Raw genomic sequence first — 27,529 nt, 5'->3', positions numbered from 1 at the left:
CAGACCTTGACAAATCTCCAACCAATCAGTTAAGTCTATTCCTTTAGTATAAATGTTAAAGAACAAGGTACACTTTGTATATTATTTTGGCCTATGAAAGTAAATTTAGGCAAGTAAATTTATCGAATTCACGCTAGATGCAAGGCGCTAATATCACACGTAAGTAATATTTTTGAAGAATTTGCTATACATTTTGAAATTTTTATTTGCATGAATTTTGATATTTCAAGCAGAAATCATTGCAATTTTGCATCTATATACACATGCAGCTAAAGGAAAAATTCAAAAAATGAAAACTTTTTTTAATATTACATGTATTTACCCTAGCTTTTGATAGACTTAGGCCCAACACTCATACATACGAATAGTCATTATAAATTAAGCTATTATACGTATTTTTTTTTATGCATGAAATGTTTTATCGTTATCAAATCAAATGAAAGTTGATAAATAACCAAGGAAACTAATCAATTAATTAACTCAACTGTTTTTTTTTTTCATTATCCAAATAATAGTAATGTTTTATCATGTTTATCATATCATGTATAATTTATTTACTGCTTATAATGAAATGCTTTGTGCATGTGCTAAAAATAAGATCTGGCATCGAATATTTATTTATTTGACGCGAAACATTTCTTGCAAAGTGCAAGTTCGATCACAAACTACGGTCGCCGTAGTTCGACGTAAATGAGATCGAACTCGCTTTAGTCCGAGTAAAAAGAAACTGTGGTCCAACTGATGGAGAGACTCTGGTCTGACTGCAAGATGGCGGCGGGAAACAAAACCTTCAAAGTTTGCTTTTTTCAATCGAGTACCTGTAAAGTGCGAAACGATATAGGAACGGAAAGAAACGAAACGAAATGAAACGAAACAAAATATGCCGAAACAAAACGAAACCTACCGAAACGAAACAAAACAAAACGAAACGAAACCTACCGAAACGAAACTATCAGAAAATTGTTGAAATTATTAAAGGTATTCGGTGGCCACGCATAGTCACGGATTTTCTTCATACTTGACAATTTGATGGACTTTGGTGAGTAAAAAAGACTAACATCATTTGTTTGTTGCTATGTGATCCCGTTGCCATGGTAACCGAGGGTAAAAGATGTAAAAAATTGCATTTTAATGCTTATTTGAGAACATATTGTGAGTATTGTGCAGAACTTGGGGTTTTAAGGGTAGAATATATTAAAAAACAGTTGTCATTTTTCAAAAGAAAGAAAAAAAACTCATGGAGAAACGCATATTTTTAGAGCATTTCCATGGTTACTAAACAAAAATTTAAAAATCTGTTTTCTTCATTTAATTTGAATAAAAAGTACAAATCTTGGATTTTTGGTGAACACTATTATGATTGTGCAATTAGGAATTTAAATATGAAAATTGAGAACCGTTGTTATGGTAACAAGCTTAGGAATAAGGAAAATAATAATATTTTTAGGCATCTTTGAATGGATATTATTGACTTATGATGAATAAATATATAAAATCAAATAGTAAGAAAATATAAAATATGTCCTTAACTTTAATGACACTTGAAAAAAAATCCTGAAATTTTCTAAAAATGACTGCCGTTGCTATGGACTTTTCAAAAGGTAAGATTTTCTGAGTGATTTTTACGCAACTTAATTTTCCATAGCAACAACACTTCTTTGTTGCATTACAAAGCTTTTTGTGGTATATAATGAAAATTTAGATATATTTTTACAAGTTCCAACGAAAACAATTGCAAAAAATTAAAAAATCGGGAATTAAAGCATATCAAAATCATTTTCAGTTTCTCAGTTTTCCCAATTTTTTGGCCTTGTTGCCATAGCAACGGATATCAATTTTCATAATAAACTTTATCCATAATTGATCATTTTCAAAGTATACCATTACTGCGTATAGCATTATTTCTCACTCATGAAATAATTAACCTCTATCCGCTCGAAATTGAACCACCTGAGCCCTTCATCTTTGTACAGTAAAACATCACATAACACATAGGTATGTTGCACTCTGCCACTTTTGTGACTTTATTGTTAACCAAATTTGGTTTGAAATAATCAGGAAAATGACAATAGATGATTATATAACAATAATTAATAAGTTCATAAAATTTATCATAAAATTATGAATATTTAATTCTTTACCCATAATATTTTACCACTAAAATAATCCATAACTCCCATTACTGATGTAATCAATGATGTGATTGATTAGATAATTTATGAAAAACATACTCCTTGTGGTCTGAAAGCGCCATGCTTAATAAAGAAAAAAGAAAATACACAAGAATTTTTCTTTTTTATAAACATGTTCATAAAAAAGGAAGGTGGAGGGGTGGAGGTGGTTTATAGATCTCTTTGAAAATTTTCAATGCTTAGCTATCGGCGTCCTGAAAGAAGTGAGAACCCACGCTATTAAAATGACGCTCCCAAGATTTTACCGCGGAATAAATTCATTGGTTACCTCCGACGACGTTGATTTTGTGTCCATATATGAAGATGCTGTATAACTTTGACAATACCGCAGGAAAGATAACTCTCGCGAACTTAACAGAAATCATCAATATGCATAAAATATTTTAAGAAATCTTAAAAATCATTTATCCATAATTGATCATTTTCAAAGTATACCATTACTGCGTATAGCATTATTTCTCACTCATGAAATAATTAACCTCTATCCGATCGAAATTGAACCACCTGAGCCCTTCATCTTTGTACAGTAAAACATCACATAACACATAGGTATGTTGCACTCTGCCACTTTTGTGACTTTATTGTTAACCAAATTTGGTTTGAAATAATCAGGAAAATGACAATAGATGATTATATAACAATAATTAATAAGTTCATAAAATTAATCATAAAATTATGAATATTTAATTCTTTACCCATAATATTTTACCACTAAAATAATCCATAACTCCCATTACTGATGTAATCAATGATGTGATTGATTAGATAATTTATGAAAAACATAATCCTTGTGGTCTGAAAGCGCCATGTACTTGATTTATTCTATTTAAATCAAGTTCAGAGCAACGGATATCAATTTTCATAATAAACTATATATAGCATGGACAGTGATATGGCTGTAAAAATTTAACAGTTTCCCATTTCGGCTTATTAAAAAAACCGAAAAAAAAACTAATTTAAAAAATTTGTAACGGTTTCCATAGTAACATTTTAAAAGTATTGGTTTCTCCATCGATTTTCTGATATAATTAAATAATTAGAAATAGGCCAAAGGCTGTTTTATGTCTTTGATAGTTTACATTAGTGGGCAAAACCTTCTAATATGGCGTCAAAGTAGGTAAGTTTTGCTATTTTTCCATCTTTAGCCTCAATTACTAAGGCAACGGTTACCCCTAGCAACCCACTTTTATAACTATCTTGCATGTCAACATGTATATGTTGCATGTCAACATATTTGATAGAAAAATAACTTGCACACAAGGTGCAGAGATATGCCACCATGAACTACTACACACTTTATAAATAAACTTTATTTTAGTAGGAAACGCGTATTTTGCATTGATATTTGTGTTACCTTTACTAGCTCTATGCTTGCTGCATGGATTGCCGTAAGGTATATTTACTTTCACATTCTGAATTTTTTTAAGTAAACTCAAAATGGTCTTAATGGTATTAATAGTCAAACAAAATGTCTCAATTTTCTTTCATTAAATGTTATTTCCCTGTTTTGAAGTTATTTTGCAATTATTAATTGATCTAAAATATGTAACAAAGAGACATATATATGTATGTGATTTTATAATTATGTAATATATGAACCAGTTGATGAATCTTTGTATATTTAAGCATTGAATCATTATTTTTTGAAAGATGTGGTCTCATAACTGCAACGGTGTGTGCATACAAATTGAATAACGCGCGCTAGCGCGTTATGAAAATTTGTTTGCACTCACCGTGCAGAATTGATATCGTATAATTGAGGCTAAAGACCACATCTTTCAAAACAAAAAATAATGGTTTAATGCTTATATTTAAGTTTTTAAAAATTGACTAAATATTCGATACCAGTGATTATATAACATTTAAGCACATGCGCAAAAGCATTTCGGCAGTAAGTAGTAAGCAGTTGGCAGCTAACAGTTGGCTGTTGTTTATGGAATTCCATATCCATGAAATAAAATGTTTATGTAATAACTGTACCAGAAATATTGCTTATTATCAGAAATTATTTCATTACCCTTAATATACTCTTAATGTACATAAATAATTGTTGCAAAGTAATTCCAATATTCTTTCCACAGAATGCACTTCTTACGGTTATTTAGCGTACTGGTCATCGGTACGCTAATTGAAGGATTCCATCCAGGTAGCTATTTTTAGTTATTTACGTTTCAGATCAAATAATTGGTTTTTAGTTATTTGAAAATTATTTTTGAAAATTAATATGAAAGCTGTACACTGTTTTACACATCATGTCCCATCAAAAATGCTTAATTTGAATGAACCCAAATCTAGTAACCATATAACGGATGATAATACGATTTGTTCATGTTTGTTTAAAATGTAGAAGTATTTAGAAGCACTATTAAAAAAATACACATATACATTGTTAGGGAAATTCGATAAAAATAATAAGCATTTTTCATGAACTTGTTAAAATATCAAGCCGACAGAACTGCATTTTGACCTTAACTGTGTTAAAATCGAGTTGAACTTGTCATCTGTACTGCTATATCAAATTGTAATTCACATTATTCAATTCACAAAACTATATTTACATCCACTTAGTATGATTACATCTTTCTTTTTTTTTTGACAATAATCAATTGTAATTCACAACTATATAGAAACTGAATGAACTGAAATCTACACAATCGAGTTCTAACTAGTTTATCGATTGGTCGAAACCTTTAGTAGCTTAAGAAAAATCACGGACTGCACAAAATAATCATGATGATGTCTGACTTAAATTCCCACGTAAGAAGATTTGGCTATTTCTTTTACCTAACTTACTGAAGTACATTAACAATAATTTATTTACTTTTACTTACTTTTTACGATCAATTCATTAATTTGTTAAAAGAAAGACGTAGATATAAACAATTAAAGGCGGCCTTTGATGATTCATGCGGGTATGGAGGTAGCAAACATTGAAGAAAAAATTACAGTGGCCTATGTTATCTTTTGCAATGTCTCTACCTTCGTATCTCCACGAATCACCAATAACACATTTTTTGTTTAAATATACGCAATTTAATCACATATTAAAAGGACATGATAGTAGTGTCAGATTTTTTTGGAAAGGAAAACAACTTTGTACAAAGATAAAAGAAAATGGTCAAATTTAAGGCTAAATATTTGGATTTTTTCCCTACCAAACAATAGTTTAAGGTAAATTACTAGTATGTAATGTCTAAAAATTCCAGGTGATTTTATGAGTAATACGGGATATGAAGGTAGCGACATTGCAGAAAAAAAATACATAACCCACGTTAGAGGGTTATTATAGCATTGAATGATTTTTTTTTGACGTCGTCGTGTCAATAACTGCCGTCAGGTGAGCAGACAAATTGAATAACGCGCGTTAGCGCGTTATGATAATTTGTCTGCTCACCTGACGGCAGTTATTGACACGACGACGTCAAAAATGAATCATTTAATGCTTATATTTACATTCCCTTACTGAAGAAATCAATTGTTTACTTAAATAAATCGATATAAAGTGCAGATCACGGAGGGAGTGAATAAGTAACAGCAGGAACAGCTGTTTTGTAAAACCGGTTTAAACTGGTTTTCACATAGACAGTTGAGATGAGATCGACGAGCATGAAAATATAATCCATGATAAATAACTCTTGAAATGGTGCTTTAAACAATAAAGTCAACTTTTTGTTGAATAATTATAAAACATGGTGTTTTTACAACATTCATGAAATACGTTTTTTAACAAATAACATAGAAATCACTGTTTGAGAACTACTTATGTAAATTACTCGTAAATTCACACGCAGTGAATAGGTGTTGCATTTAGAGGCATTTAAACGTCACGTAATTTAATGGAAAAACACAGTAGAATGTAAATATATAATTTTGTTCTGCATTGAGAACATTCGATTGTTTTAATGTCTTCAAATCACAAATTCGCCATTACCTCCTTCCCGAAGCATTAAGATTGCAATTTCTTCTTTTAAAAAGACACTTGTTCGTCATACACAACTATAACTGGACAGTACCAACGATCATGTAAATACACACTACAATCAAACGACATTGCCATCAGTGACAACTTCCTGTCTGAAGGATGGTATCGTTTTGACAGTGGTGCTGGAAATGATATGGTGACACAAGCACCTTCAATCACACAATGCGGTACCATATACCCGATATGGTTACAAGGTATCCATAAATGTAAATAAAGAAAAATAATTGACCTAAGTAAATCAAAATCATTTAAAGCTGCTTGGTCCGATTTTTTTGTTATTACAGTATCAATTTTTTTCCATACAAACCATTTATCTTAGAAAGTTATGGACTTTCTCCTATTTATACGAGCAGAATCAGTCTCCTCTCAAAGTTAGAAATATTCAAAGTAAATAAAAATAATTTCTTTTTGGGCAAAAAAAACAACCCAAAGTGCATCACGGGAATTCTTAGAAAAGGAAACCCTTTGGTTCCGTCCCCCGAATGATTGGGGTTATTCAACCCGCATGCTATAAATCGATTGTAAAGAAAGCAAACTTCAGAAATATTAGCAAACAAAACGTACACATGTTTATTTGTAATTTGTCTAATTATTTCGACCTTTATTTAATGCGATGTCAAAGTCGTAATACAACGATACCCGTCTCGTCATCAGGGGTGAAATTTAACATGAGGCGAAATAACGCGGTAGCCTTTTATGTCGTTTGTTTGTTAGCATTTTGTACATATTTTTCTTCATTGAAATTTGGCTTAATTGACTAAAAAAACTACTGCAATGTCTATTATTATACATATACTAAGCATTATCATCGTTTAATAAAAGCGTGCTTAAAATTTGATATAGAATTGGACCAAGCAGCTTTAAGAGAATTTGATAGCCATTTTAAGGTCTTATTTACCTCCTTATAGATAAAGAACTCTATTAAAAGGTATTAGGGACTGTACATCCTTTTAATGCTAAATGAATTAGATTTAAAAAAAACTTATTAAAGACTGTTTATATTCAAAAATATAAGGCAGATCTGGTAATTAAATTGTTGACCACCCAGCCCTAATGTAGAAAATCACAATATTGATATTTATGCATCAATCGATTGCATTAAAAGGAGAATTACCGTCTGATGCGGATGGAGAAGTTAATAGAACTGCCTGTATAGTGGGATTTGCCGGCCCATGTTCAAAAACAATTACCATTCAAATTAAAAGCTGTGGAGATTTTAGGGTTTACCATTTGGTACCGGCACCTCAGACATCCACTGGATACTGCATAGGTATTTCTTTTTTTCTTTCTCTTTACGCTCTTTTTTAAGGATGAGCATTATTAAAGTAAGCTTCCCATTTCTTTTCAGCATTTTGTGACATTTTGTGACACAAATAGTACATTCTTGTCAAAACTTCTATAGATATATCTGATTTTTTATTTCTAGAAAATTAAAATACTATGCGACTTTGTTTTGCATGCATTTTGCAAGCATTTATTTTTAAGAGAGACGCACAACTACACAAACACGCATACACACACGCATGCACGAGCACGAGTTTTTTTTTACTAGAAAATTAAAATACTATGTGACTTTGTTTTTCATGCATTTATTTATTGAGAGACGCCAAGTACACACACACGTACACACGCACGCAGACACGCATGCACGAACTCACGCGCGAAAGTGCAATGACTTTTTGTGTCATTGCACTTTCATATAATTGCTAAAACATTATTATTTGAGCTAAATTGAATCGAATGGAACGTGCAAAGCAACTTTTTAATACATCCGGTCTATCTTAGCTATCTACGCTTCTTAAAAAGTTGATTTACTAACATTTAGTCTGATATTTGAAAACCTAAATAAATATACTATCAAAATGTTATATTTTAGGGGAAAAATCGCCTTGTCCCTGGGGACAAACATCAAAAACTGGATTTACCCCTTGTCAAGGTAAACTGTATTATACATCAAACATATGATATGTTCAGTGCAAGAGGTCGTTGAACGATGTCCAACCCTTATATAATTATTCAGAATTTTTTTATCACTGCTTTGTTTAAGCAACCACTCGCTTTTTTTCAAGTGTTGGTTATATTAGATAAAATAAAATAAGTGAAACTGTGACGGACGATTCGACAACGACTTCAAATAAAACCCAGGTGATCTAATAATTTAGCATACATATATTATGTTAGAGTTTAAATACGGAAGGGCATTTACTCTGATCTTACAGATAAATGAAAATATTGACTAGTTAAACCTTTTATCAATGTTAAATGTTAAGATATTTCATTTTCAGTGAATGTAAAACTTCTTCTTAATGGTAAACCATGCTTAGAGTTTACTGAAAGAAGGTACACATATGAGTTTCATTAAATGTTCTGCAGTGAACTTAAGATACGTTGTATACCAATTATTTGATAAACTTATTATAACACATTATAAACAACAAAAACGCAAAAGATAAGAGCGTACATTTTTACAAGGCTCTTTGAAAAGTACATATACACAGTCATGTATATCATTAATTTGAATTGTAAGAATATAGTTCTTTAATGGCTGGCTATCCTTCTCTCATGTTCCGCAGAAATATTTTAAGTCTTTAATGATACCAAAGAACTGCTAACTTAAACATAATCAATTGGAATTTTAAACTTAAAATCAAGTCTAATTACAATGATGTTACCTATAAAATTACGGCCAATAAAAAATTCCTGTGAGTACTTAAGCATTAGATGTAATGTCTATTGTGGAAATTTTTCAAGCTAAAGGAATGCTAGAATATACAGTCTACAGATATGTTTCAAGTATAATAATATTTCAAAAACTTCTGGCGTAGTGTATATTTGCAAACAAAAAACAAAAAAAAAACCCCGCAAAAGTGGATGAATGATATATCTTTATGTAAATAAATCATATTTTTGAAGTAAAGAAATAAAAATGCTCACATCATAATTGTTAGTTGTGATAACTTCATCAATCATAATATCAGTATTGTGCATATTACTTGGATTTTGATTTTTGGTAATCTATGAACAATTGCTTATACAGTAGAATATCCCGTTTAGTTAGGTAGTGTTTTAATTCAGGGTTGACAAATGAATTCGGGATACATGGATACCAATCACACAAATGAAAACCTGCTTTGCTGTACAATTGACAGCTTTTCTTCTGACAGCTCTTAATATCGATTCCTTAGATATTTCGAGTAAGTTATAGGTCCTATATATATCGAATTTTACATATTGAAACGTGACTGTAATAATCGTTTACTATCACATCATCTTTGGAACCAACAGCAGTGTGTCAAGGCAATCTTCTTTTTTTTTTTTTTACCAGATTTCATTCCCAAAAGCACAAACCCATCGGTGAATGTCTCATTGGAAAATAAACGTCTTCCAAACATGCCTTTATTAATAAAACCAGTGGAACCTGTTTTTAAATGTTTGTTTGGTGAGCCCTTTGGCGGTCCATACTGGTATGACACCTTCTGGTATATTAATACGGACACTGTCAAAGTGGTAAAATCACAACTGTACAACAGCAACCAAAGCTGGCTGTATCCCAACGACTGGGTCGACAACTATGATTTAAATATGGTGGTAAGTTGTCACGTAACATGTTTGAAGTAAAACGTAACACTATATATTTATTGCATGAAGGTGAGGGAACTACAAAGATTTACCACCCCCCCCCCCCTCCCCAGAAAATCTTATTTCCCGAGGGGTTTCAATATTTGTTTAGATGACAGACATCTCAATGCAAGTCCCAAGTTTGTTTTCTGGTCATATATCTTTTTCCAGATTAATAAGTAAAAATTAAGTAACTTCTTTTTATAAGTATGGTAGGGGTCCATTTTAAAATTAGAGTACCCTACTTTGAGACAAAGTGAGACTTTAATGATCAAGCTTAGACCTTAATCTCAACAAATGATCGGAAAGTTTCATATTTTTCAATTTTTTTTAAATCTTGAGTTTAAGTCTATAACTGCGCAGTTCTAAGTAATTGAAAATTGCATTGTTCTGTTCGTGTGTGCATATTTTGCATACAAAACAACATGTATAACTTTTTTTTATCCTTGGCAACAGTTTTGGGCAAAAACATGACAATTCAAGATATGTTAAAATTGTATTCTTACATGGACAAAATGGCCGCACATCCCTCCTAATGAAAGAGTTTAAGAACAACACCAACTTTTTAATTTTATGAGCTTGAGCGATTTGAATCACACGATGCACCTTAGTGCTTTTTATTCCATTTGGTGTTCTAGCTGTTCAAACATGTGCACTTCGTTAATTTATATTTAAATACAGGTACAATGTTCAGTACGTGTTCGACAATTCCAAAAAGGCATCCCAGGTCATCACAACTTCAGTGAAAATTTTCCAGCTGGAATGTTTGTACGTATAAATAGCATTATGTAAAGAATAATTTGTAACTACTATTCTTTCATTAGCCGATATTGTTAATTGAAAGCATTCTTTTTGTCTATATAGCCCTCGTCCTTTTCACACAAACTCAAAGAAGGGGAAATGATTTCCATAAAATTAACAGTTACTGTCCCTGTTGGATGTTTTGATATAAATCATCAAAATAACTGTAAAACTAGTATATTCTTACTAACTCCGGAGTATCGTTCTTCAACTGATTCATGCAAGCCTCTAAGTAACCAAGGTGGCTTAGCATTTGACGAAAAGGGATGTGGAATTGTCATCAAAAGCTCTACTTGGTGGGAAGAAAAGATTCTTAATGTTATCGGCAAATCAGATGGAATAATTAATCATCTCGGAGAGAGAAACTTACATATCAAGCTAGGTTCTATAACAGAAAGTCCAGACGATATATCGAGAGTTTGGTACAACTTCACCATGCCTGATATTAAGGTTGGTACTTATACCTCTGAATTTCGAGATAAGACTTTTCCAGGCTCTGGATGATATCAAAATTGACTTTTTGAATCATATAATTAAAATCTTTCAGGAAACAACATATGTTAACGATTTTCTCTAACATTATTTTATCACATAAATAAAGTTTACAGATAAGTGTGGCCATTAATTTCTTTTGTTGTTGTTCAAATGTATTGGACAAATGGGTCTAGATCCATACATTCGAAATATAATCGATTGCATAATATAATGTGCATTAAAGATATTTATATAAGTTTTGATTTAGTATTTTCACCATATAAAGTTAAATGAAATTTTTACTATTACTATTAGTGTTATATCAATTACATTAATTACATTTTAAATCAATATATAGCTCCCCTGAGCTGAAAACTAAGATGAACTATTCTGATCACATATTGTCCGTCATCCGTCTGTAAACGTTTTAAATTTTGAACTTCTTCTCTAAAACCACTGGTCCAATTTTAATCAAATTGGCACAAAACATCCCTATGGAAAGGTGAATATAAATTGCAGAAATGAAAGGCCATATTTCACTCATAGCAGAGAAAACCTCGAAACTGTAAAAAAAAAGAGGGGGATGGGTGCGTTTTTAAAAATCTTCTTCTCAAGAACTACCGAGTCAAATTCAACGTAATTTAGTATAAATCATCCTTATGGAAAGGAAAATATAAATTGCTAAAATTTAAGGGTCAATCTTTATCCGCATCTGAGTTATTACGAAAATAAAATAATGGAAAGGGGATAGGCTTTAATCAGTTTATAACTTCGGGTTCGGTATTCCAAATCTCGTAAACCTCTTTGAAGAGGCCATGTTGAACGTATGATAAACGGGACAATCTGACAAAGATCAGTTTGTTTGTTGTGGAACAGTTCGCGTGCAGAGGGAATCTTTGAGACATGCAAGATACATTGGTGCGATTTTGTGAAGTAAATTGAGATTAAATATTCCAATGCGTTGACATTTTCACCTTAGACGGTGGTTTTAGCTTGTTTTGATTTTCTTTTCATTAAGTACGCTTTGTAACTTGGGGAACTATCGCCTGTATTTTGTCCTTTTTACGTATCAATCAAACATAGATATTGTTAAATAAGGCAACTGACTGTTTACTTGCGCAAAATAAAATGCATTAACAGGTACCGTACATTTACAACGTACTAAAATTCAATTATATTGGCAATACAGTATGATCTTTGCGTAATGGTCAATTATAGTATGTCTTAAGTTATTAATTCCATCACGTTATGATGATTTTTAATAAAACTACACATACCTGTGAAACAAATACAAATTGATAGAAAGGAATATATCCAAGATATCTTCATTAAAAAATTATCCCTTTTTACTCATTTTTTACTCATTTTTACTCATAGGAACAATAATAAAACTCTTACGGAAAGGGGCGTTTTTTGCCCACCAAATCAAATTTCTATAAAGAGCTTTAAAATAAGGTGAAAGATAGGTAAAATCGTATTAAAAATGAAGTTGTAAAAGGACGTCATAATGTAGAAATGACGTCATGAAGATTGCCTTTTTTTGATAAATTGATTTTACTGTAATTAGCAAAATTTAGGTGTTTTCCGATGGTTTTTCGACTGAGAAACATTGATCGCAGGCTTTGCTCAAGTACCATTAAATACAATTAGTATAATGTGTATAACTATCTGAAGGAAAACATATGTTAAAATTGTACTTGAGCAGACCTGCGCTTTATACCCCCGAATGCAAAATATAAAGCAAAAATGAGAATATTTTCATTTGTATGCAAATTTGCTGGAATTAGGTCTTTTAGGTGAGGTCATAGATAAACAGCGAATGAGCAATGGTGACTAAAATCAAGATTAAAGTGATAGGCATCTTCTGTACAATGATTTATGAAAATTTGATTTTTATACGGTACTATTTACAAATTCGTTAAAATCGGGGGCAGATATTTGACCATACCGCACATAGTCCTTTATGATGGGAAATGTTTACGCATACATCTTTACTCCATCCGGAACTAACTCGGAATACCTCACAGAATTTTTCAACGTTAACACGAATTATCGGCTGATGCAATGCAAATACCTGTAGACTTTCTATTTTGGGATATGTATTGAAACCTGAAGCGACAGAGGGGGCGTTTCAAAAAAGATAATCTGGGCCTTTTTCATATTAGTGGATGAACGTAGTTTTAGCACAAAAGTATAATTTATCGAAATATCAAGCAAAAAGCGGTGAAAGCAAAAACTCGGGACAGAGTATAATGCAAAGAGATTATTAGTTGCTCAGTATTTTCACGAGGCTATTCAGTCTAAACAGACAGATTAAGCGTATGAATAAATAAGAGTAAAATTCTGATATTTTGTTTGTTACTTAACCGAAGGGCCATTAACCTTTGAACGCCCATATAAAGCCATTGTTACTCAGGTGAGCAATGTGGCCTATGGGCGTCTTGTTTTCAGAGTTTTAACGAAAACCGAATCACGGAAGGTTTTTGAAGCATTAAACTACATAACTGTATATTTGATTGTTCTGATTGTTTCATACCAGATTCGTCTATATGACAAGGACGACCATATGACAAACAAACTGTGCTATGCTGATACAGATCCCAGAATGAAAACTTTTGACGGAAAAGCATGGACGGCGTCTTTAGCAGGAGAATTTGTCATGTATAGGGATACACGAAGAAAAATAACAGTGATTACATAAAATCATTCTCGTTGGTATTTGTAACAAGTTCAGGAAGCTAACAGCTAAACATTTTATTTCTTTAAGCTGTAAGGCTTGTTGTGTATTTTCTGATAACTTGTTTTTTTTAAATTAAGGTGCATGCTATTTTTTCCTCTTGTAAGTGGAATGATTGGTCGGGTCAAGGATATTGTGGTTGCGGAATTGCCGTTAGAGTAGAAAACTCTCTGTTTGCTTATCGGACTTGCGAGAAAATATCCAATCATTTTAGTAAACCTCTAATCCATCATGATACTGTGTATCATATTTGTGACGATCGCCATACGGTAGTAGATATTGGAAACCCATATACAACGGTAAATGGAAAACCATAATTAACATCAAACTACAAATAACCAAAATAAAAGACTTGTTTCATAAAATGCAAGATAATAAAATCCAACAAAAATATTTTCCTATATGTTAACGGCTTTTCTAAAATATTGCTTTGTTTGCTTTTATCTATCTATTAAAGATAACTCTTCCTAATGGAGCTCAAGTACAGTATTACATAGGGAAGAATTGGCTTTATGAAATCCACGTTACACCTTCCATCTTTGACGAGGGCAATGTTGAGGGGTTATGTGGAAACCCAAATAACGACAGTTCTGACGATTTCATCCTTCAAGGGTCGACAGAATCGACTTTAAACTCAACAGTCTTCCAAGCAAGTTGGAGGTACAGTTAATATTGTGCAATTTATTGTATTTCAAATAAGAACATCACACCCATAATCGTAAGTAGTTTTTAAAACAAAATGGTTTACACTGTTTAGGAGCATTGATAGTGGTCAACCTATTACTTTGCGAAAATAAGCAAATAAATAAACATACATCTATCTATTCTATTCAGAAAATCATCTTCATGGAGTCATAATACAAAATATCTGGACAATGTAGTATAATACATGTATATCCTATATAAAAAACCTGTTTCCCTCTGGATATTCTTATATTTATAATCAAGTCTCTTAACAGGATGATATTATAGTCATATCACATTCAGCACTGCAGTTCTCAAAAAGACCCATAACAATTGTTTATATTCAGGATATAAACGTACATCAAACTCTGAACCCCTTAAGAGGCCTTATAATCGTACAGGGGCCAAAGTTTAAACAATTTAAAAGAATCAGAAATATATAAAAATGCTTGCATATAAGTAAAAGCATATATAATAACATTTCAGTTTTTTGTGAATAGTTAAAATGTTTTACTTTGTACAACTGAATTCCCAATGTGGCCACACACTACTCCTAAGGATTGTGATTTGAACAAAATCTGAAGCTGCTTTAACTAAAGTTACAGTTTTTCTACGCAAATGTTTTTAGAAGAAGATTTAAAGATAAGTTCTCTATATATTCTTATGTTAAAATTTGTCCCCCCACCTTGTGACCACATCCTTCCCCCTGGGAATCATGATTCAATAAACTTGAAATCTCACTACCTGAGGATGCCTGCACACAAGTTTCAACTTTCCTTGCAAAATGGTTCTTGAGAAGAACATTTTGAAAGATTTGCTCTATATATTCATATGTAAAAAATCGACCCTCCATTGTTGCCCCACCGTACCCACGAGGGTCATGATTTTCACAACTTTAAATTTTCACTACCTGCAGATGCTTCCATACAAGTTTCAGCTTTCCTGGCATAATGGTTTCTGAGAGGAAGATTTTTAAAGATTTACTCTATATATTCCTATGAAAAAAAATTGTCACCCCCATTGTGGCCCCACCCTACCCCAAGGTCATGATTTTTACAACTTTGAATTTACGCCAGCTAAGGATGCTTCCACACAAGTTTCGGCTTTCCTGTCCAAATGGTTCGTGAAATGAAGATTTCAAAGATTTACTCTATATATTCTTATGTAAAAATTCAACCCCCATTGTGGCTCAACCCTCCCTTCTGGAGTCATGATTTTCACAACCGTGAAACTACACTACCTAAGGATGCTTCGACATGAGTTTCCTTGCTAAATGATTCTTGATAAGAAATTTTTTATAGGTTTATTCTTTATATTCTTACGTAATAATTTGACCCCTATTGTGGCCCCACCCTACCCCCGAGGGTCATGGTTTTTACAACCTTGAATTAATGCCAGCTAAGGATGCTTCAACATAAGTTTCAACTTTCCTCGCCAAATGAGTCTTGAGAAAAAGATTTTTTAAAGATTAACTCTATATATTCATATGTAAAAAGCCGACCCCCCATTGTTGCCCCACCCTACCTCCGAGGGCCATGATGTTCACATCTTTAAATATACACTACCTGAGGATTCTTCCACCAAATTTTCAATTTTCCTGACTTAATGGTTCGTGAGGAGATTATTTTTGAAAATTTCTCGAAATTTTTTAATAATTCCTAATTATCACCCTTGCAAAAGGGATTGGTCCTTAATTTTTACAATTTTGAATCCCCTTAGTCTTAGAACGCTCTGTGCCAAGTTAGGCTCAGTGGTTTTAAAAAAGATGTTGAAAATGTGAAAAAGTTTACAGACAGACAGACAGACAAACGGACAGACAGACGGACGACAGACAAAATGTGATCAGAATAGCTCACTTGAGCTTTCAGCTCAGGTGAACTTATAATTGTTGAAAGAACCCAGAAGCTTTTACAAGCACATGATAACCTTTATGATAGCTTTTACACAGACCTGTTAGGGAATCTCCTATATGCATAAGTTTATTTTTCAAAACATTGATGTGTATATGTTTTCATTAATAAGGGTAGCTCGTAGACATGTTTTATCGAAATAATCCCTACCTTTGACCTCTTAATCACATATTGTTCTATAATATCTTATTAGACGTAAACAAGCAAGGTAAGCTAACTACATAAACCCTTATCTCCTTCCCCCGACAAAATCTTGTCCATGGGCAAAAGTCTTTCATGTTATCTTAACTTTGACAGTTTTATTCATTATCTTGAAAATTTTAAAAAAACATTATTCTTTCTAACAAACTCAACGGCATTTTGAAACATAACATTTGCCCATCGCAAGATTCTCTGCTCGAGGTTTTAATAAAATTTAATTCAAGAGCTGTTTAATTTAACAGCTTTATGGTCTTATTTGCAGTTGGTTTCTAATAGTTGCCAGTAGACGTAAAGAAGGTTTTTTTTTTTTTACATTTTAAATATTAACACTATACGTCCATTTTTGCCACACCCTTAGGTAAGAAACCCTAATTTAGGGGACTAGAAATTTTCAATTTAATTGATTGCTTAAGTGTTTTATATAATACACAATCAGTTTCTATTTCGTTCCAGCGGAAGAAGAGAAGATTCAACGTTATATGCCTAATCACTGAATGACTATTTTTGTCCCATCCTAGAGTCAAAAACCCCTCTACCAGGGGACATAAAGTTTACAATTTTGGTTTTTGGTAGAGGGTTTTATAATCTATTCATATATGCAATCAGTTTCTATTCAGTCCCAGTGAAGATAAGAAAGAAAACATAAACTGCACATTTACACTTTATCATCATTTTATTTAAGTTATCAATTTTGGTAGATGGCCTCCCAAACTACATTAATATATATTTTACATATGTGCGAAAAAGTTCATGTAGAAAAGGTTTTTTGAGATGGTCAAATTTTAGCCATTTTTACCCTGCACCTAGCCCCTGTGTGACAACAGTCCTTTAAATAAAAACTAACGTTCCCCTTACCCTAAATATGCATCATTTCAAAATTGAAAAGAACTAGCCATGTAGGTTCCTATGTAAAATATAAAATGTTTAACTGTTAACATACGATGCCTGACGCACACCGCACGACGACAGAAGACGACGGAGAAGGCCAATTGCCATACAATTGCAAATACGCAAACCGCGAGTGACTCAGGGGTCCTATAATGCAAACACAACTATTTTATAACTTGTTATTTGACATTGTAGGGTTGATATAAATTCTACGGAGAGCCTCTTTGGTCCCAATGCAGTGTTCAACAATAATAATTTTGAGTTGCCGCGATATTGTGACTGTACTGAAGAAATTAAAGACAATGAATACAGCATTTCTAAATACCACAATGCAAAATGTTCTGTTGCTTCATCAGCTATCATGTGTTCCCAAACAACTCCAAATAGTTTGACATCAACGTGCACACACTACCAAAATCGATATAAACGGGATTCTATTAAAATGGATTTTAACCGTCTTATCGAAAAAAGAAGTGCAGAAAGTGATGAAGTCATCGAAATTATGCCCTTGACCATTGATCCGAGTTTTGATCCAGACTTTATTCCTCCTGTACGTATCAATGTATATCAAAAGCAAGAAAATATTCACGTTAATTATATGCTTTATACACCCGCCAACTACTCGGGTATGAACTCTAAACATATCTTTAAAACAAATAAATATGTTCTTTTATTGTGTATCCTCTCACAAACTTCATATTTTTGATTTTTCAATGAAAACTTTCTCGTGGGTGAGAATGTGTCTATATTTTGTCAAGAAAGACATTTGAATTGCGCACTGGTCTTTCTGTAAAATGAGAGAGGGAAGCTTTTGTCATGAGGTCAATCCCGGTATGAGGCTATCGATATCTCATTAACAGTGAATTCCTTATCAGAAATAGATATATATTTATCTTTTAAAAGTTTGCTTCAACATATTTCGTTATGAAAGTTTCCCATTACCCTCATTTTGTTGTAATATAATAAAGGCGAGATTAATGCAGTACATTTCTTGCATTTAAGTATTCATATTGTTATTTTGATTTCAACTATTATTAGACTCCCTCATGGAAGAATGGTTGGAATGAAGTAACCGCTCGCAAACACTGTGAAAATATCATTCTCAACAACCCGGCTCGGATAAGTTGTCAGAACTACATTCCATTGAAAGAAAGTACTGATATATCGATAGAACAATGTGTCTTGGATATAAGGGTAACCATCATTATTAGGTATATTTTGTAAAGAACTTCTCTCTTGTGCGTTTCAACAAAGTGATGAAAAATTGTACTTAAATTGAAATAAAAAAATTAAAACTGTAAGTTTTTGTGTGTTTTGATAACACATTGAACATTACATATTAAATATTTTTATTTGATCTATATGTATTTTTTTCTTCAAAGAAATATATATTTAATTGTTATTAATATTGTTTTTATTTCGTTTTTTAGGACAGTGGGTCGACAGAGTTTTCAAAATACACTTTGGAATCTTTAAACCACTTTTGTTTAGATCAAATTAAAAAATACGAAAAATATCATGTGAAAAATGGTTTTAAAAGAGCTTCCGTGGTAGATGCAATTGGAAAACTTGTTTGTCCTAATGATTGCTCTTCTCATGGTGTCTGCAATAAAGGTATCTGATTATTATTTAAAATTTTATCTGAAGTAAGAAAATGAAATGAATATTTAGACAGTTACGAAGGTTGTTCGGAAATTATTGAGACATTTCCTCTTATTCTTTTAGTAAAAAAGATAAACCATTGAAATTTCACTAAAACGTAAATCAGGATAGAGACTATCAATGTGAAGAGTTTCTTGTTCATGGCATGAATAGATCATTCCTGGTAAGCTGACCAACCTACCTTCGTCCAATGACCCGGCGCAACCGCAAACTTTTTGCAACGTCATTTTAACGCTTCTTATTGCTCCTGTTGTTTTAAACACCTTACAAACCAACGGAAATAAGAACTTTTCTTTATTTATCATCTTTTGTTTTCATTTCAAGATGTCATCATTTACATTTTCTGTCATTCTTGTTATTTTCAGGGTGAAAATCGAGTTAATTTTTCCCGAAAGTCTAATTACTGCGAATGTCTCCTGCAGTTATTTTTGGGAGTTGATTTTAATCAACTCTCCTATGCACTCACTCGGGCAAAGCGAAAGTGAAACAGTGTTTGGACCTAAGCACAAATCAATACCGCTGACAACACTTAGTTCTTGAAAATAATCGATAAAATCGATGCTATGTATTCTGAAGTATTGTTTTTCAAGAAAACTTATTTATTAATAGCATGAAAATAATAAGATTTTAAATTGTACAAACAGTTTAGATATTTTTTAAAGCCGTATGTATTCCTACGCTAGAGTTCAATGTAGTCTCGTTCAACCAAACGCTTGGCTGTCTCAGAGTCTCTCTTGCTGGAGACAGCCGAGCGTTTGGTTTAAGAAGACAAGAGTTCAATCTTACCTGGATCCATGCAATTTCGATATTTCGATTACTGATACTACTTGCCATGCAAAATCACATATCGTTGATTTTGAATAAATGATAATCGATAAAATCAACTCCCGTCAATACTTCAGTACTTTGATTTATATATGTTAGGACTGTTGACAACAGTTAGTGTGTCAAAAGTACTTGATAATTAATCCCTTTGGTATAATTCTAGTTAAACAATCAGTGAAAGAAATATGATCTGAAGCTCTATACCTTGTCTTGTCGTCGTATAGTTTTTTTTAAGCAATTGCTTGGCCTTAAAAGGTCTTCTTCCGAGATTTCCACCAGTTTGACGGTTTTTAATGCGCCGCCTTGACGTCAAAATTCAATGTAAAGTCGTTGTCAGATTTTTATTGTTTGGTAAATATATGTGTACCATATCCGTATTTCAACTCAAACATCAGTGAAACTTAATCAACAGTAAGAATAGCAAAATGAACATATTTAATTTGATTTCTTTTATCATTAACTGTAATTCTACGGACACTTATAAAGTAGATGTTTAAGTTATTAAATCTCCAAATTCATGGCTGCGCCGGGTACCCCGATCACCGACTTGTTTATCTATCGTCGTAAACAAAATATTAGATATTCATTTAATATCACTTTGTTTTATTATTTGTTGGCGTGACTTCAGTGTCTATGCCAATTTTTACCAAAATTCGTCAATTAGGAAAGAAAATATTCGAGTTGTCTCAATAATTTCCGAACAACCCTCGTATAATAATTGTACGTCGATATTCTGTTAAATATGAAATATTTTAAGATTATCATGAAAACATTGCACATGTCGTGTTGATTAATCTCAATATTTTTACAGTAAATGTTTCAATAATTCATCTTTACATGTTTTATTACTATTTTCACGTAGTCAAATATACTAAATAAATGTATCTTTAAAAGATTCTATGTGATTACTTAATTTAAGGACAGTGCAAGTGTAGAGCTCCATACATTGGTGTCGACTGTTCATTCACTGCCTCAATACCGCCAACCAATGTTACCTTACCAGAAAACGGATTATGTAAAACAAGCAAACGTGCATGCAAGAAAACAAACATCTTCGGTTTTTTTCATTCAGAAGTTGTATACGCCAAATTAGAGGAATTTGAAGTAAGGTTTCATTAGAAATGGTAATGCACATAGTCAATAAGTAAACGTATCTTTTAAACAAACAAGCCAATAGCTGAAATGATCTTGCTGATTTACTGAGTTGCGATGATTGTTTTTGCGACGCCATTACTTTTGTTTCTTGCCGTTTATTGTTTTTTAGAACCACGGCTCAGTATAAAACTCGTGGCACAAATGATCATGAGCAAAGTAACTTTCCTCTGTTTAATTGATCATAAGCAATTTTCGACAAAATTTTACTTTATGCGTGCAATTAATAAATCCTTAGTTATCATAACATCTCTGTAGATTTTCTTTATAAATATTTATATAAACTCTTCTGATTTCAAATGAGAGACATAAGTACAAGTAAGTCCAATTTTGAACATAGAAATGACAATAGTTTTATTCATAATTTTTGAAATAAACTCATATTTGAAAATAATAGAGGCATATTTACGTTTGAATAAAATAAATAGCTAATTTCCAGCTAATTAAAGATTATTTAATCATGAATTCTCTAATGTTACTTTTATTAGAATTATTCAAGTGAACTGCGATCAGTCAGTTGTTTATATTTATCGTTGTTGGACTTATTTGACTACAAAGTTACACACATAGGTATTTTCAATGTAGTTGAATGTTTTAGTACCCATAACAATCGTAAATTCCTTTATTAGCATTTTTGACGACTTGTTGTTTTGTATAATGTCATAGTTAACATTTCCAGTACTTTCTTGTCGGCACAACCACAAAATAAACCTTAACAGTGCTGCGAAGATAAGCAATGCCGTTACATATAATATAAAGGTCCGAAGACAGTTGGAGGTCCATAAACTTTTTTTTTATTTCAACTCTTTCATAATCTCATAAATCATATTTTACTTTTTAGCTCACCTGAACCGAAGGTTCAAGTGAGCTTTTCTGATCACCCGTTGTCCGTCGTCCGTCCGTCCGTCCGTCCGTCTGTCCGTCCGTCTGTAAACTTTTCACATTTTTGACTTCTTCTCAAAAACCTCTGGGCCAAATTTAACCAAACTTGGTACAAAGCATCCTTATGAAAAGGGGATTGTAAATTGTTAAAATAAAGGGTACAACCCTTTTTAAAGGGAAGATGATAACGAAACAGTGAAAATAGGGTGCATGTCTTTAAAAATCTTCTTCTCAAGAACCACTGCACCAGAAATGCCAACATTTACACAAAAACTTGTATATATAGTGAAGATTCTAAATTATAAAAATCGTGACCCTCAGACCAAAACTGAGGCTCCAGGCGGGGTTCAAATTTTAACATAGAAATCCATAGGATAAATGTTTAAAAATCTTCATATCAAGAAAAAGCAAATATTCAAACAAAAGCTTTTTTATATAGTGAAAATTCTAAATTGTAAAAATCGTGACCCCCGGACCAAAACTGGGGCCCCAGGCGGGGTTCAAAGTTTTACATATATAAGAAAAATGTTTAAAAAACTTCTTCTCAAGAACTACAATGCAACAGTTTGGGATATCACTATGCATACATCCTTGGCAATTGTAGATTCTAAAGTGTTAAAATCATGACCCTGGGGGTAATACTGGGGCATCAAGAGGGGTTCAACGTTTAACATAGATATATATATATATGAAATATAAAAAAAATCTTTTCGAGAACTACAATTTCATACTTTGTGAGATTACTTTACTTGGATCTTCAAATAGTGAAAACTTTAAATTATAGAAGCGATCTAATACTGGAGCCCCAGGAGAAGGGGTTCAATGTTTCACATAGAAAGATAGGAGGGAACATGTTTAAAAATCTTATGGAGGAGAACTACAATGCTTCAATTTGTGAGATTACTATGCAAGCATTCTCAAATTGTAAAGTTTCTAAATTGGGGAAGCCGTGACCCCAAGACTAATATTGGGGCCCAAGAAGGGGATCAAAATTAACATAGATATATATAGGGAACATGTTTAAAAATCTTCTTCTCAAGAACTACAGTGCAACAGTTTGTGAGATTACTATGCAAGCATCATTGGCTATTGTAGATTCTAAATTGGTAGAATCGTGACCCCCGGACTAATACTGGGGCCCCAAGACCCCCAGACTAATACTGAGGCCCCAAGAGGGGTTCAAAGTTTAACATAGAAATATATATGGAAAATGTTTAAACATTTTCTTCTTGAGAACTACAATGCTACAGTTTGTGAGATTACAATGCAAGGATCCTCAAATAGTGTAGTTGTTAAAGCCAACCATAAACCCAGAAGGGGGTTCAAAGTTTATAATAGAAATAATATACATGTATGCTACGAAATAGAATGTTACAAGGAACTGTTGTTCAGGTGAGCGATGTGGCCCATGGGCCTCTTGTTTTACTCACCACGTGATTTGGTGAGCGTTATAGGGAATGTTATTAAGCCCCATACAAGTTGCTTTGCTTAAAATGAAAAATAGACGTCAATTAAAATAAGATGACCTTTGCACAAAAGAAGATATGCATATGAAGATATTTTATGAACGGTTTCGACTGGTTAATACATAGTTTATCACCAGATGCCAAAAACACCTTACAAATATTGCACATGCATTTGCATAAATGTAGCAAATTGAGATAAACAGTCATGTCGAACTGGAAAATTAACCACGTGACACACGTGGTACATGTACAGAGGGGTAGCATTGTAAAAGGTAAAGCAACGTAACACCAGGAAAACAAAATGCGTATACTCGCGCGGGTATGGTAAAGCAACTCTCAGCGATCGATTGAGTAAAATTCTCCTTATCTATATGACGTTACAATAAGCTGAATAATGTCATATTTTACTCAAGAAAATAAAAATTACAGATGTGAAATGTCACTATAAACTCTTCGAAATGAACACGCCTTCAAATTCTCTGTATCATTCATAAGTCACTAGCAAATTTTATAGATAAGATCAATGTCGGAAGATAAATAATCGGAATTCAGTGTAAACAATGCTGAAATAAGACTTATTCAAGATAGATAGAATGATATAAAGCAGAAAATACAGCATGAATATTTTCAGCAAGTGTTTTAAGGTAAGCAGATAGACATTGATATGGCAAAAGTGTAACACTGCTCCTATTGCTATGAAAGATGAATCATCTAAACTAGGAGTTGCCCTAAAACTACCCACATGTTTAATGTTAGAGGTCAACTGCTTTTCTGCGTCTTTTGAAAGATAACACATGACCAAAGTGAGGTAACTCTTTGTCCTTTTTACATATTAATTGATTCTGATAAATACATGTATCTTTACTAGATGTGATGTTCTATAGGTTTTGAAAAGTGAGGCGTACATACAATGCGTTGCCCTGCTTTGAACTTGCATTTTCTTTTATGGATTTTTGAGATTGTTGACAGTTTATTATTTTTTCATTGTAAAGTTTTAAATCTTAATCTTATTGTTATGCATTAAAAATTAACGTTTCTGACCTTTTAATGAACTACTTAATGAATAATGCATATCCAATTTATAACATTTATTTCGACAAGACTAGTTTTACTTTTTTAAGATAACAGATCTGGGAAAGACAGACAGGCTTTCAACTGCAACCCTCAAAACAACGCATATTACCCCAACTATTTTGCGAATCAACTTGCCGACCATTAACCTTAGAAGACGTTCCTCATACGGGAATTTATATGGAATTGGTTTTCACATTAGTTTGTCTTATGACAATATGCATTTTGGTGAATCCATGCCCATTGTCATTTTCAATGATATCTGTTACACCTGTAGTGCGTCAACGTTGGAATGTAACATTACGGTAAAAATAATCCTAACAAATTTTATAACAAGTACACTTACATTTTTACCAAAAGAAATAAATGTTGATTGTTAATAAATATTATAACGTTTTCGCCTTAATGAGTTCTTATAAGATAGGATAAATTCGATCTTGTCTATTATAATAAAATTCTGGAAGCTAATTTATGCTTAAGCTTGGTAAACCTGGTAGCGGTTATTTTGAAAGAAATCAACAACAAGATAATCAAGGTTTTATAATTATATTCAGATGATATTTAATTTCAATTACTGAACAAATCAAGAAAACAATAAATAACCAGTTACGCGGCGTCACTAGTTAGATTTTATAATAAATCCCTCGAAACTCAAATAAAGTTTAATTAAAGTAGATTTTCCTATAAATATAATTTCTTAAAACACACAAATTCAATAACCTTGCAATATTGGTCTCGTCTGGTTACGACTTTGTAAAACACTGTCTGGTAACGATTCTAAATAATCTGACTTCCAGACTTCAAAGACTCAACTGATTTACTCGTAAACTAAAACTAAACTCAAATAAAATGTAAACTGACTAAAAAGACTGACTCAACGTCTAAAACACTCACGTTTATATATGACGTCAAACAACCTAAAGTGACGTTGCACAACCCATTTGGTCGACTATTCTAGGTAAAAGCTACTCATAAGTTCCCGCAACCGGACGTATGAGAAAATGAAAGTACAAAAATACGAAAAAAATGGGATGAATTGCAAGGTAAAACAATGCTATACAACAGATTAAATATATTTTAGACATATAATAATGATAAACGATGCTTCCAGTTATTTCTTAAATACATATATAAATACGAAATGCATTTTATGAATACAAATAAACAATCATACATCAAAAATCGTTACAATATATAAAACTCGAAGTACGTGAAAATGTTGTTACAAACACGCTTGTCTGACTTCTATAAAATAAATTATATTTATGAAATAAGGTTTTGAAAAATCACACTTAAGTCATATCACATGAAACTAAAGCTAAATTTAAGTTACTCTTTTTTTAATTACAAATTGTTGACAGTCATGCGTGTGTATATTTGATAATCTTACATTACACATGTACCATGAATTGATAGTTTTCCTTATTCTAAGTAAAAATCATTTTTGATATGGCATGATTGATAATCTCACTTTTTTCTGTTTTCAATGTTTTTGAATCGATTTATTTTTGCCCTTCTGTATGTTCATTTTTTGTTTGTATCTTTGTTTTGTTTTTTTTTAAACCAGAGTTATTAAGTAGATCTATCCAAAATTCTTAAACGTTTTGAAAGACTTGTTTTAAGACAGAACGAACATTCTTTTAAAGATTAGTGCATTTTCAGCGAAATTCTAAGGCTAAATTGTTTCTTAAAATAGAAATAATATAATTGAACAAAACTTAAATTGTAAATTTTATATAATTAGAGAACATGTGAGGATTCATCGTCAAGTCAAAACATCAATATTAAAAAAGAGAAGGAAGGAAATGGTAAGCTGTTATTGATTTTGAAAGTCATTTGGGATATTTCTATGCGGTAACATACCTATGATAATTTCTATTTTTATGATATCTCTTGAAGATTAGTAATTTTAAATAAAATTGATCTATTGTAAAACTAAACAAACACATTTAATGTCTAGTATGGCATTATCAAATAACTCAATTTAATGAAATAAAAAATACATTAATTATTTGTGTCAAGCTTGCTTGTTAGGTTTCGTTCAAATCAATAGTACAAGGTTTTTTTGTTCGTAATAAAAATTTTTTGTTTAGCGGTCAATACATGTGTATGCAATTAAAAAAAATATATACTTTGGAAGGTATTAATCATTATTCCTGTCTTGTTTTTACCTGTAACATACCCTTTTTGTTGTTGTTTATTTCTGTTTATTTTTATTTTTTGCAGATATTTCTCTAGCTTTGATCACAGCTCTATGTATTGTTTCTGTCATCATCCTTGCGGTTGTATGTGTTTTACTTTATCTAAAGATTAGAACGACTACCTGTTTAAGGTATACTTTAGTCATTTACATGAATAATTGTTAATCAGTCTCCTAAAAAAATAATAATTAAATCCAATATCAAATAATGTTTGAATGTGATTATAATCAGGCCATAAATGTCATACATTGATTTTTAGCCCAAAAAATGACATAAAAAGCCCATCATCCAAGTGTGGAGAGTGTTCCCCACATCTTTACGAGACCACGAACACAGACAGCATCACTTCCCAGCCTCCTAACTATGAATCCCTCAGCCCCAAAAGTTTTATAACAACATAGGTTTGCGGGCCAGGGCACCTTGATACCAATCATTGTTAAAAAATTCACATATGACTTGCAATGGAAAGTGGTTTCTCTGGTTTTTCTATTTTAAGCATTGACATATTGTACAAAGTTAAAAAAGGATTTTTTATGTGTTTTACAGGAAATTTTATCTAAAAATATTTTAATTATAAAAAGCTCGATGTAATGGTTTTTATACTTTATGAGTAAATTATATTATTCATTGTGACGTCAACAGAAATAAGTGTATACTTTGTTTTGATAGATATTTAGAAATAGTATGAATAAATGTTATCATGTATTAATATAAAAATAATTAGACTATCAACATTATTTGTATAATAGCTTGTGTGTTTGATACCTTTGTCGATAGAAATAT

The 27,529-nt window shown here is 32.0% G+C and overlaps 1 protein-coding gene across 1 annotated transcript; it reads left to right on the top strand.

Moving 5' to 3' along the window:
* Positions 1-78: 78 nt before the first annotated feature.
* Positions 79-27,237, top strand: LOC128162538 (von Willebrand factor D and EGF domain-containing protein-like). The gene is made up of 19 exons (XM_052825769.1): positions 79-159; positions 4,274-4,338; positions 6,168-6,368; positions 7,280-7,444; positions 8,051-8,110; positions 9,500-9,762; positions 10,474-10,560; positions 10,657-11,043; positions 13,607-13,756; positions 13,885-14,103; positions 14,262-14,464; positions 17,683-18,037; positions 18,526-18,681; positions 18,918-19,101; positions 20,894-21,078; positions 24,596-24,850; positions 26,290-26,353; positions 26,772-26,877; positions 27,006-27,237. Exons 2-19 carry the CDS (start codon positions 4,275-4,277, stop codon positions 27,145-27,147), a joined length of 3,246 nt encoding a protein of 1,081 aa, XP_052681729.1. The 5' UTR covers positions 79-159; position 4,274; the 3' UTR covers positions 27,148-27,237.
* Positions 27,238-27,529: the final 292 nt, after the last annotated feature.

Source organism: Crassostrea angulata, chromosome 9 (assembly GCF_025612915.1).
Source record: "Crassostrea angulata isolate pt1a10 chromosome 9, ASM2561291v2, whole genome shotgun sequence".
Lineage (NCBI taxonomy): Eukaryota > Metazoa > Mollusca > Bivalvia > Ostreida > Ostreidae > Magallana > Magallana angulata.
This window is presented reverse-complemented; position numbering and strand designations above follow the sequence as displayed.